This window comes from Leuciscus leuciscus (assembly GCF_965113295.1).
Source record: "Leuciscus leuciscus genome assembly, chromosome: 20".
Lineage (NCBI taxonomy): Eukaryota > Metazoa > Chordata > Actinopteri > Cypriniformes > Leuciscidae > Leuciscus > Leuciscus leuciscus.
In genome coordinates this window covers 27,534,182-27,548,329 of record NC_138744.1, presented here as the reverse complement: position 1 = coordinate 27,548,329, position 14,148 = coordinate 27,534,182, and the positions used below count along the sequence as shown (strand labels likewise).

General features: G+C 34.7%; 1 protein-coding gene across 1 annotated transcript in view; it reads left to right on the top strand.

Annotated features, from left to right (window-relative positions):
- Nucleotides 1–14,148, top strand: part of ano10a (anoctamin 10a) — a 39,872-nt gene that overhangs the window by 9,931 nt on the left and 15,793 nt on the right. The window contains exons 8-12 of the mRNA XM_082150317.1: nucleotides 2,059–2,114; nucleotides 2,408–2,482; nucleotides 2,625–2,807; nucleotides 4,631–4,822; nucleotides 6,016–6,144. Coding sequence (XP_082006443.1) covers nucleotides 2,059–2,114; nucleotides 2,408–2,482; nucleotides 2,625–2,807; nucleotides 4,631–4,822; nucleotides 6,016–6,144 — 635 coding nt within the window. The remainder of the gene's footprint in view (nucleotides 1–2,058; nucleotides 2,115–2,407; nucleotides 2,483–2,624; nucleotides 2,808–4,630; nucleotides 4,823–6,015; nucleotides 6,145–14,148) is intronic.

Here is a 14,148-nt window from a genome sequence, read left to right as displayed (position 1 = left end):
GCTAACGTTATGTGCTTTGTTCTTGGGGAAGGGAAAAAACGAACGTTAGGGTTGCCAAATGTCCCGTATTTTGGCCATAATTTATTTGTCATAATTAATAATGCATCATTTATATCTCCCTTGTCCTGTTTTTTTTTTACTGCAAAGCTGATCTAACCACTGACTGATACAGCAGCAGTGCTGATCACGACACCTGTTATCATCCTATCAATAATAATAATAATAATAATAATAATATATTATGATATATAATATATCATTATTTAGGGACAAATCATTGTTTGATTTACTGCTCCGAGCGGGACTTTCAATGTCAGCATTTTGATTTTGGCAAATCAGTTTAGGCGAATGCAAACAACGTGATTGATTCCAACATCCACCCACGCAAGAAAACGTGCAACCTACCTGAGGGAATAATACGCTGATTTACTGCTCAATAAATATTTCTGATTGTTATAAATTTTTTTGTTTTGTTTTGTTTTTCAGGATTCTTTGATGAATAGAAAGTTTCAGAGTTTTCTGAAATAGAAAGCTTTTCTAACGTTATAAATGTATATACTGTCACTTTTGATCAATTGAATGCATCCTTGCCTATTACTTTTCTTAATTTCTTAAAAAATCTTACTGACCCCAAATTACTTTTACCGGTTCTTTGTGGCAAGCTTTATGCGTGCGGTCGTGCACTTGAGTGCGGCTATATTACGTAAACGCTCATTATCCTGTATTTAAGTAATTCAATTAATATAACAACCTGGTAAATGGCTTAAATGAATAACTATAGTCGACTAGAAAATGTTTTTTTTGTCGGAGGCAGCCCTTATTCCACATATTTACAAACGCCGTGGGCGCACCGCTTCACCATCTTGCTTGGAGAATGTTTGTCGGACCTGCTCACATAGTAACGGTTGCTATGATGTGTGATTGGACAATGGCCGTTTTGGGGGAGGGGCCGGCGAGAGGTCAATTACTTGTCAGTAGAATGTCTGTTGGGGAGCATCATGATAAAGTGTGAGCAGATATTAAGCAGACAGTCTAGTAATACTCTAATAACCGGTAGTTGACATCTAGTTGCTTATAGATTGTATTTCAATGGTCCACTTTAGGCATTCTACTGTGTTATCCTCTTTTCAGTGTTTTATTTAATTTTTAAAAAATTTTTTTTTTTATCTTGGCTCAATAATAGTTGAACGCTATTTTGTAACCTCATCTTGGTTAAGTTTAAACTATCTCAAGGAAACCCATTTCTGCCTCAAAGTAAAAAAAAAATATATAAAAAAGTGACAACATTTAAAATCTGAAATAAAATCACAATGTGAGATATAAAGTTGCTATTACAAGATATTAAGTCACATTGTGAGATATAAAGTTGCTATTATAAGATATAAAATCTCATTGTGAGATTTAACTAGCAATTATGAGAAATAAAGTCAAAATTACGATTCCAAATATGTTTTTATTTGTTGAATATTTATTTGAATATTTTATATTAAATATTTTAAATGATTAGTTTATTTTAATATATATATTTATATATTTATATATATATATGAAGAGTTCAGATGCAAAAGCCTCTAAGTGCCATCGGAAATTTTCTTATAGAATGATCATTTTTATCAAGCTCGTATATTTAAGTTCAATAATTTCAATAATAATACCTATTAATTGTCATTTAAGTGAAATTACTTAACTTAAATATACAAACTTTATAAAAATTATAATTCTATAAAAAATTATAATTCTAGAAGAAAATTTCCGATGGCACTTAGAGGCTTTTGCATCTGAACTCTTCATATATATATAGCCTATTATTTTAATATATTAATATATTAATCTAAATTATTTATTAATTTAAATACTTTTAAGTCATCCCGCTGCCTCCTTGGAAGTTTGCTGAGGAAGTTTGCCCCTTGTCTAAATTATATGTGACTTATCCATACTTTCATGTAAATGCCATTAATGTCTCACTCTAATTGTTTCGTTTTTTTTTACTCTTGAAATTAAAAAAAAAATCTTCTCAACATGGAGGTAAATCCCATTTTCATGTATTTTGTTGTTCAGAAAACCACAGATTGGAGTCATCATTTCAAAATCACCTCGTGCTCAAGGTTTTGGTGGTATGTTTTCTGTGTTTTTATACTTCATGTAGTCTTATTACTGCATGTTTTACTATTTCATTGATGTATATTTTACCTCATGTAAATGGATTTATGCCTGCAATATTCCCACTAATTTTAAAATTGTGATTTTCAGGCCTGAAAATATTAAAAAGTCATCTCTATATCATTACATTTAAAATTCTTTATTGAAATGAAAGTGAAAGTCGTGCAATTTGGGTGTGGGAACCCTTGAAAAGAAAATTTATGCAAATTTAGTCTTAATTATTGGATTTGTTGTTGTTTGTTTCCAGTTTAACTTCGTAAACTGCTTTGCCTCTCTCTTCTATATTGCCTTTGTCATGCAAGATATGGTGCTTCTTAGACAGGTGAGTATTTCAGAGCTCAGCTGCATTAACAAACAATAATTCAAGTGAAGTTGAATGACTTAATAACAACCTATGATTTACAAGTTGCATTATAGTTTTAAATGCAAGCAACTTTGCCTCTTGCTTGTGTGTGGATCTTCAGAGTTTGGCCACTCTGCTCATCACCTCTCAAATCCTGAACCAAGTGATGGAGGCCTTCCTGCCATACTGGCTGCAGAGGAGGAGGAACAAGAAGGTACACAAGAGGATGAGGCGGCTGATGGGGGATAAAGAGCTCCCCCTGCTGGAACAAGTTCAGCTGGAGACTGACATGAACACCTATTTGGTAGGTCCTCATTTGGGTGCCTTGAGTTGGCAATATTACCAAACAAGTAGAATTATGGACTGGATTTTGTGAGCAAGCACTTAGTATATACTGCGCACACACACACACACACACACACACACACACACACACACACACACACACACACACACACACACACACACACACACACACACACACACACACAGGTTACAGCTCAGTCTGACATCATTATGAAGTATTATGAATTGTCAAGGAGCCAGCACTAGTCAATAAGCAAGATTATGCTGACACTTAATATGAGTTGATCTGCCAGTAAGAAGACTTTTATTACCAAAATTTGTCATACTCTGATAATTACTGAAAATTCAAGTGTGCAAACAACTGTCAGTAACAAAATATACCATATATTACATAGAAATGAAGAATAACATAATGTGTGTTTTAAAAAATATGAACATACAATACAAAAACAAACGTCTCAGGGAAAAATGTGTTCACTTTTTTTAAAAGAATGCTATGCAAACATACTAGTTTTACATAATTTGAAACTGCTACGGGAAGATGCATGGGCATTCATGTGCATTATTTTAATGTTATGTTTAGTTTATACCTAGTTTTTACAGACTTACAGTCGTGACCTAAATTTGATTTTCATTTACAATAATAAATCCTAAAATTCAGCATTAAGTGACATCAGTTGCATATATACTAAAGCTCAGAGGATTTCTTGTTCTTGGCTCTTTATGAGTCAGACTTGTAAATTCAATGAACCGTTAGCTGGAGTCTTGCTCTGACCACTTCATTTGAATCAGTGAGGTTTTTTTCTTTTTTTTAAAAACATTAAAGCAATACAGATAAACATGGAAACAACAAAAAGACAGAAAGATACTCAGACACAAATAAGTTGCCAGGGTAACAAAAAAACAAGAACAATGCAATAATATTTACTGTATACCTTAAGAGGACAAAAAGGATGAATGTAGAAGTACAGTTTTCATTGCTTTGGGATTAACAGAGCTTTGGATAGTTTCCATGTACTTGTCTAGATCATCTTTGAATAAATCAGTGAGTTGTTGACTCGAGAACAGATGCAATCGGATTGGTCCAATTCACAAATGAATCGTTCAGTGAGATTAGCGGACCGATTTAACAGGTTAATTTGAAAGAATCAGTTCGTTCACGAATCGGACACTGCTGTTGCGTTTCTGAGCGTGTGACGATTTCTTCAGTTCAAAATAATGAGGAACAACATGATTTTATGAAATGTAGTGGAGTGAAAAGTATGATATTATGCTTTGGAATTTAGTGAAGTAAGTTTCCGTTATAAAAATACTCTGATAAAGTACTGATACTTGAAAAATGTACTACTAAAATGTATAAATGTATACTTAAAGGAATAGTTCTCTTAAAATTTTTTAAATTCTGTCATCATTTGCTCACTCTCAAGTTGTTTCAAACCTGTAAGAAGATATTTTGAAGAATGTCGTTAATCAGACAGTTGATGGACCCCACTGACTTCCATAAATTGACAAACAGATACACTATGGAAGTCAATGGGGTCCACCAACTGTTTGTTTACCGATATTCTTCAAAATATCTTCTTTTGTCTTCAGCAGAAGAAAGAAACCCATGGGTTTGAAACAACTTGAGGGTGAGTAAATGATGACAATTTTCATTTTTTAAGTGAACTATTCCTTTAAGTAGATACAGTAACAATTAAAAATACTGTGTTGCTGTCCACTGTTTCTTGCATCAAAAACAATTCAATAATTTAGTTTGACATGAGCCTATTTGACCTTTAGAATTGAATCTCTCTGAAATACTGTATCTTTGATCATCAGGGCACATTTGACGACTACCTTGAGCAGTTCCTGTTGTTCGGCTATGTGAGTCTGTTCTCCTGTGTGTACCCGCTGGCTGCCGTGCTGGTGGTGCTAAACAACATCACTGAGGTTTATTCTGATGCCTTCAAGATGTGCCATGTTTTCAAGCGTCCCTTCTCAGAACCAGCCGCGAACATCGGGGTGTGGCAGGTGAGAAAACCTTGTGAGAAAGTCTCACTTCCAGAAGAGATGATCCTTTCTGTACTTTAAAGAAGGCTTAAGAGACACATGTACAGTGCTATAGAAAGCAGAGGACAATCTTATAAACTTCAATAGTAGTATATTATAACAGTCAATAATAGCCCATATGAGTCATGATAATAATGGAATTTGTGATCTGGATTTATGTAAAAAAAAAAAAAAAAAGGTGCTATTATAAATATACATTAGCAGTCAGAAATTGGCCCACACCTACTCATTCTTTAAAGGTATATTACACACATTTGTTACCGTATTTATTTAATCTTTGGTAATGTTAGTTAATAAAAATACTGTTGTTCATTGTTTGTTCATATTAGTACACAGTGCATTAACTAATGTTAACAAATACAACTTTTGATTGCTGTAATGTATTAGTAAATGTTTAAATTAATATCAACTAAGATTAATAAAGGCTGTAGAACTATTGCTCATTCTTAGTTCATGTTAACTAAAGTAGTTAACTAATGTTAAGTTAAAAAGGCCATAGGACACAATTTTTTTTTCTTTGTTTTTAAAACAAATCTCTTATGCTCAAGGCTGCATTTATTTGATAAAAATAGTAAAAAAAATGTGAATTATTATTATAATATATAACTCATATTTATATATCTAATGTCCACTTTATATTTGTCCAAAAAATATTTGTAATAATTTAAAGCTATTAGATTGAAATGTCTTTATGATCATAAGAAGCATGCAGTTAAGTCTGTGTCACAATACTTAAACAATGCTGTATTTTACACACCAGTGTTGTTTTAGTATTCTTTATAAACTATGATGGTATTTATTAATATTTTGAATTAGCTTTTATTTTTATATTTTCAGTTTTCACTTTAGTTGAGTTTAGATATTCAGCAATTTATTTATGTGCCTTAATGATTTTTATGAGTTATTTTATATTTATATTTCTAACAAAAATATTTCTATTTCTATTTGCAATACTAATTTTAGTACTGCAACTTGAACATATGTTTCTTTTTTTTTTTAAGTTTAAGATTTTTCATCTAATGTTAAGATTTTAATTTATTTCAGCTATATTTCAATTACGTAAATAATTTTTTTTAAGTTTTAGTTAACAACAATAGCACTGTTACGCACACACACTTGGGCTTTTTTAACATTTGGGCTTTTTATTCTTCCAGTTGGCATTCGAGACAATGAGTGTTATCGCCGTGGTGACCAACTGTGCCTTGATTGGTTTGTCTCCACAAGTGAACGCGTACTTCCCTGAATCAGAGACTCAGCTGATCCTCGTTGTGGTGGCGATAGAGGTAACATATTCTCTCCTTTCCTCACAACATGACCTATAACCCCCTTTTGCAATGGCCCAAATTATCCATAAGGTGGCATCAGTGAGTTGCTTTCCCTTCTGTGTGTATATGAGTGTTAAAGGGTGCTAAACTTGGCTGTAGTCCTTGTTTCCTTAACCACCATCCTAGTGTGCTAGACATTGTCAGTTTGTGTAACAGAAGAATCCAGAACCCCACTACCGTGAAACTCCAGTCCATATGGGTTAACATCAGAATTAAACAGGAAGTTCAGTAACTGAACCAAAGCATGGAGAGAAACACACACTCGCACACAGACACACACTAGAGACGGGTGTTTTTTGGGAGAGAGAAAAACAGAACTCCTGATATTCTGTGTGATCCTAGTGGGGATCTCGGGAGGAATTCATTGTGCCATGTCTTGTTTTCCGCTAATTAAACTTCGCAGTAATCACTGGAGTTGTAATTAGGCCATACTGATTCACGCACAGCATCAGTGTACCATGACAGAATTTTAAATAAAACTCGAAACCAGGAGTGTTGAGGGAATAGAAAAGTCTTTACAAACCTCAAAAGTCTGTGTGTGGCTTTGTTGTTTCGTTCTGCAACATTAAATCCAGTAAACTTTATCCAAATTGACTGAAGTCAGAGAGGATGTGCATGTTAAATCAAAAACAAATGGTAGTGTTGGTCAGAAATTGTAATTCAGATTGATTGGATTGAGTTTGGCCGCTGTGAATTGATTTGTTTAGGGCTGGTGCAGCTGGGATACGGGTATGCTGGGAACACAGGGCGCACTGCTCTAAATCAACAGTGTTTGTGGGTGATTGTCCACTGTTTCTCTGACGTGTTCTATTCATTTCCTGTGAGGGTCATGAATGATGCTTTCAACCTTTGATGGCGGATGCTACAGACATAATATATATATGGGCCATTCTACAGAATTGGTGCAAACTGCTATCCCACAACCAAAAAACACATTTAAAAAACATTTAAGTATTCAAATTTTAGATGTTTACAAAGATCCTTCTATTATCTATTGAATCCCACAATAATATTTAAAATATCAGTAAGCTTAAAGCTGCATTCCGTAATTTTTTGGGGTTAAAAATTATCCGAAATAAATTTTAGCATTTATTCCAGTGGTACTGGTGGGACGCATTTGAGCATGTCTTTGCGTCATTACGTCACATCTGTACACATAAAGAAGGTGTCTCGGCTAGTAGGCTATATGGCGAGTGAGGATGTTGGAGGTGGAGATTTATAGCCTTTTCTCGCAGCACTTTATATAATTAAACTTATCAATTTGATGGCGGATCCAGAAAGGTTCAAACGACAATCACCAGTGACAACTGGAGATTTACCCGTTGTAAAATGCAAAAGACTTCGGACTTCGGAGTGGCTACAGAAAAAAAGAGACTGCAACCTGGCCCATGCGAAAACAAGGATAAATATCGGAAGGGCATTAAATGTAGTCACGCAATGCTGATGTCGTTAACATTAACAATTTGAGAACAAAGTATAATTTGCACGGTTTGACGTGATATGATAAGCGATCGTTAGATTTAATCAGCGCGATTTACTGCAATGTTTTTTTTTTCCTTAGTTGGTCAGAACAAAAGTGGATGTTACTTGTTCAGATGACATTTACCGTGAAAATTCTTATGTTGGTCATAAGAATAAAAAAAAAATGTATTTTTTTTTATTTTTATTTTATTGTTTTAAAAATAACTTTTTGATTTCTTTTAAAAAGTGAAGTAAAAAAAAAAAAAAAATTATTTTTTATTTTTAAATCATGAAACTTTACGTAAAAAAATGTGTCCTGCATTTTCATGTCACTACCGAAACAGTGTGTGTTTTAGTCCATTGGCTGAGACTGATTTTAACCACACCCCCCTACATCCCTCGCTCTCATAGCCACTCTTTCATTGTAGATAGGTACCATCGTTTTGAGGGAAATGTGTTCAAAAGTCTGAAAATCTGTGTGTAACTTTAAGGAACGTCACTACCAAACACATTTTTTGTTCTACAATTAAGCAAACAATTTTTTGGGTGATAATTCTTTTGTTGTTTGGTGTGTACAACTGTTCAGAACTGTGCTAGGTAACCATGTGCTGGTTATCATCTTTGAACTAGGCTCAAAAGTATTTAAAATCGTCACTACCGAAACATGTGGTGAAGTGTATGTGTGTGTGTGTGTGTGTGTGTGTGTGTGTATATATATATATATATAAATATAAATAATGGAACTCCATCTATATTATTATCCATTTATTTACTGTGTATTTATTTTTTCTGAAGTTCGGTGTTGACATAGTTACAGGTTTTGTCTTTATAGGGCAGTATAGGGTTGTTTCCACGTTTTAGAATAATAGTCAAATCATTCATTATGTAATGAACAAAATCCATCAACTTATAACTAAAAATTAAGCATTTAAAGCTATTAGATCAACTTGTCAATCTATACATTTTTTGATTTAGAAGGTATCATCAGGATAATATTTGTTGTTTTAGGGTGATGGAATCATGTTTTTCAGAACCAGTTCAATTTAAAAAATAAATACAGAAAACAAATTACTACTAGAAGTTAATTTCACAACACAGGTTTTCATTCTGCCACTGAAACATTAAAGATAGAGCATGACTATTTTTATACGTGCCATGGTTATTACTAAAACTAAATTTAAAACCATAAAATATTCATTTCAATTTTTATTGAAATAAAATAAACGTTAAGTGAAATAAATAAGATATAATAAAACTTAGCTAGCTGCCAAGACACATAAAACTGAAATAAAAATTAATAATAAATATTATTAATTAAAAAAGGAATAAAAATGACAAAAATACACAACTAAATTACTAAAACTTTTACTAAAATTAAAATAATGGAAAATATATAAATCACTTCAAAATATTAATAAAAGACTATCTTGATTGATAGTATCTCAATAATACTAAAAAATGTAACGACTGATCTGGTCATGAGCTGGTTCTTCTATAAGCTGTTATTCATAATAATTGGTCAAAAGGACTCACATGAGGTATTGATTTCAATCAATTTAAATTAATTGAGCTTAAATCAGTGAAATGATTGACTCTTTGTTCATATGACAGTGTGTATTTTAAAATATATTACCAAAAATTTTTTTTTTTGTTGTTGTTAAATCTTTAAGGACAAATGTTGTATGCAAGGTGCTTCCTCAAAATTGATACAATTATTGTTAATGGAATTGTTAAGGAGCCTATAAATTCCTTAAGATTCCACTCCTTAATATCTATAAAGATTGTGTCTCATCACTGTACTGTGTGTATGCGCACATTTGTATGTCTGCTAAATACAGCTCTCATAATAAGCTGCAAGCAAATCACATTCTCTGTCTATTATGCAGGGCACTTTTCAAGGCTGTCTTTATATATTTTATTGAGTCTGTTAGTTCATTAAGTGGAGTGAGCAGGGATTGGCATTGGATCAGCATAAGCTGATGGGGGAAGGTCTGGCTCTTCTGGACTGCAGAGTACTGTCTGATGTATAGATTATTTCAGAAGTAGTAACAGTGTTTACTACTCACTGTAACACAATATCAGGTGCGTTCATGCCATGTCGTAATTACCATAATGATTCTGAACTGTAAAAAGCCTTCATGTGCTTGTAGAACATAGTACTTAGTAATTACAACGTGTAAACATGTTATTTTCTGAGAGCTACGGCTTGTACCACATGGCCGCTGCTGTACCACCTGACCACTGCAGATTTAAAGTGTGTTCTATTTGAAGCGGCAGACCAATGTATGACGTCTAACTAGTGCGAGAGAGATTCGAAAGCAAATAGAGCTTTATTTATGGCAATAGAGTTGTGCAGGTATGGCCACTTTGTAGGCCAACCAGCAGTTAGCATCACACTGTTTCCCTCGACAAAAACCCAATAGGATTTTCCCATAGGCTTTTGGATTATCGCTAAAAACAAGCTCTGTGGTCAACAAAAGTAAATGATACTTGCATGTTTTGTCCATCATGATAATTATCACAGATGAACACAACTTTTATTAATTTTGAAGCCTAAATGCAGTCGTCAGAAGTAATAAGCTGCTATAAACGGACTACACCACGGTCGCTCGACTTCAACGTCACCATCACTAAGATTCCAACAACTCTTTCAGTTTTTATCTAAAAACATTTTCCCCAAACCTTTTAGTTCGAATAGTTTATAAGAGCACAATAATATACATAACGATGCTGTAAAAGCTGACTGAGTTGACCTTTTTGGCGTGATGACCTTTAATCTCTTCGATAGTCTCCCATTTAGCCACTTGTTAGCAACCGCCTTTTTCAAGACATGTTACAGCTTAAAAAAATCACGAGTGGGGTAATTTTGATGTATTTTATGTCGTAGAATAGAATGTGAAAGTGTCTTGAGCTTGTGTTCACCACAGACCTTATTTCAGCCATTTAAACAAAACCCCATTCAAAAAACCCATTGACTTCGGGACGATGGAACCGGAGGAGCTAAAATGCTAACTCGCTTTCGCGTTTTGGCCTACAAAGTGATGTCATACCTGCACCCCTCTATTACGACATGACGTGACGCAGCATAAACGAAGGAACTGTGAACACAGGAAAGACAGAAAAAAAAGTCAAAATGAGAGTCTTGGGTCTGTTCACACAGAATGCGTTTTTCTATTCCACTGCACTTCCTTTCTGTTGTTTTTCTATGGAAATACACTCTAGACGGACATGTGTTGACAACTGCATGTTTGTCTCGTGTCTTTTGCAGTGTCTCGTGCATGACACGCCCTTTTCAAAAAACAGCGCTCAAGTTATAATAGGTTCGACCTAAAAAAACAAAAAAAAACATGGCTTTTTTCACTCCACTGACCTGGCCTGGGTCTCACGTTTTGTACTTTATAAACATGTTCTGTGTGAATGGCCTCCTTCGGGCAGAAAAACACAGGCAAACCATTGCAATAGTATGGTGTTAAATGATCATTATGGCATTAAATGATCAAACAGGATGGTTCATAATTACTGTTGAAAAATATCTTCTTGCTATTGAAGCTTGTTTCCACACTTAATAAAAAAGAAAAGAAAAGGTAATTGCGACTTTCTAAATTCTGACTTCTTTTTCTCAGATTTGTGAGATATAAATATAATTCTGAGAAAATAATTCGCAATTATCTTTCATCACTTAATATTCAACAATATTATTGATCTGCCTGCATTGACACCATTATATGAGAACTTTTTTTCACCCTTTTTTTATCATCTACCAGGCAAAAATCATAAGTGTGTTCGTTTTGAAAAGTAATAGCGCATCTTACCTCAAAAAGCCACATGATTTGAGATGATATTCATGTCTGTAGCACAAACAGTGCAGGATTAGTGTTTAATACTTGAGGCTAAGCGTTTTTTCAACCCTAGGTTTGAGCCATTGTAACAAATATTCTGTAGGTCTGATGGTATTTAAATATAGGAAAACATGGATTTATTGTTTTTTTTGTTGCATACATGAGAAAATCATCCAAAAAAGATTAATGCAGAAATAATCTCTGTGCCCTCAAAGGTCATCTTTTAATGATGGGTAATGCAAATGTTCCCTCGCTTTATCTATTCTTTACTTTGCTTTTGTGTGCAGTGTCACTGGCTCACGGTGGAATGAATCAGAGAGGTTTGTGAGTGTGTGTGTGTGTCATTGCTGGTATTTCTCAGAGCCATGACTGCTGCCTATTTTTGGGCCATTCGATACTCAGGTAATTACACGATGACATGCCTCAGAGAGCAGTAACTAGGCAACAGTGTAGCCACGGTGACAGGAGACGGCTGAGGATCAGGAAGAACTGAAAAGCTTGATGGTAGAGAGGATGACTGTGACCTCTGAGAGAGAGAGAGAGAGAGAGAGATTTGTCTACAAGCAAATGCACACTCGTAATAAAGTAAAACAATAATTTTTTCAAACATTTTGGATGTTTTAGGGGCGAATTCATTTTCAGGGGCAATTCAGGGTGTAAATTATAGCTTTCCTGTAGCTCAGTGGTAAGAGCATTGCGTTAACAACGCAATGTTGTGGGTTCGATCCCAGGGGATTGCACATACCTATGTATAAATGTATAGGATAACACAATGTAAGTCGCTTTGGATAAAAGCATCTGCCAAATGCATAAATGTAAATGTAAATGTAAATTGCTCAAATGCAACTAAATAACTTACTAACTTAACTGAATTTTAGCTTTAAAGTAGTTATACTTTTTTTTATACTTGTGTAAATGTATCTGTTATGTATGGAAGCTTGTTTCCGCCACTGAATAAAAAGTAAAAAAGGCAACTTTTTATCTTACAATTCTGACTTTTTTTCTCATAATTACGTGGTGATAAACTCGCAATTGCAAGAAAAAAAGTTAGAATTGCAAGAAAAAAAAGTTAGAATTGCAAGAAAAAAAAAGTTAGAATTGCAAGAAAAAAAGTCTGAATTGCGAGTTTATATCATTATACTTCAGGCCCTGTTTTAACAATCTAAGCGCATGAATGCAAGCAAGTTCACTCAGGGCGTGGCCGAATCCTTTTTTGCTAGTTTAACGACGGAAAAAATGGTCGGTGCACCCGGCGCTTGGTCTAAAAGGGTTGTCCCTATTCTCTTAATGAGTAATGGGTGTGATTTGGGCATAACATGAAATAAACCAACCAGAGTCTCATCTCCCATTCCCTTTAAAAGCCAGTTGCGCACGCGCCATGGCGGATTCGCTATTTACATGACAGAATTTGCAAGCGGAAAGACTGAACGCTTCTTCAGAGCGCAAATAGATCAACTTGTGCGCGAGGTTAAAGCACGCAAGCAGACCATCTACGGAACAAGCCGGATTCCACCATATCTTTATGTACACTATATTAATCTTTTACATTGTAATCCTTTTATTTTTAATATTTGGCATGTTTGTGTGCTGCTGTGCGTGTCCCTGTGTGTGTAATAAGCAGTGTAAGCACGTTGTGGACCCGCCTATAGGCTCACATTACTAACGCGCTCTTTAAATAACAAAAAAATATTGCACAGTCTATTTCAGTTGCCTCAAAATAGCAACGCTCCAACAATGCGCCAGAACACGCATCGATTTCAGACCAGCACGCCCATCGACGCATAAATAGGCCAAATGCATTTGCTATTTAAACAACGTGGCGCAGGATGTGAAAATGATAACTGCATCGGGCTGAAACTAGCAAAAAACACTTGCGTCGCGCTTGGCGCTGCATTGCGCCGGGTGTATGATAGGGCCCTTCATGTTTAAACACTATCTACATAAGAGCCAGCGGCAAATTCTCAAAGGACTACCCGAGATAAAGCTGTACATGAGCACTGAACGGCTGCTGTTGGACTGGAGCTTACATCTCAGAAAACGTCTAAACTAATTGTCAAATAGGTACCATATTTAAATATAAGTCGCAGATGAGGTCTAAATAACTACATTCTTGCATTAAAAAAACACTTAAAACTACATTCTGTGACACAACAACAGTAGTATTCGTAAAATAATGGTGGTTTGCTCTTCCGCCATGACACTCTTTTTGAGAAATGCTGCAAGTGGAGTGATACTGAAACGGTTCCCATGGTGATACTGGTAGAATATCGCATTGCTGGAAAAGGCTCTCAGCCAATTAGAATTGAGATCCAGAACAAACTGTTGGATAAGGGATAATGTACATCCAGCCGTTGCAAAATAGCAGCAGATGTGTTTGTACTCAAAATATTGATTCGAGTTTTAATATTATATTAGCTTACTAAATCGGGGAATAACATACCGCTGGATGGCGCTAAAACATAAAACATGAAATATCTTGAGCTTGTGTTCACCAAAGATCTTATTTCAGGCATTTGACAAAAACCCATTCAAAAAACCCATTAACTTCAGGATTATGGAACCGGAGGTGCTAAAATGTTAACTCGTTTCCGGGTTTTGGCCTACAAAAATACATCATCCTTGCAGCACTCTATTTGGCACATGTTTTTGTAATTTGACATTG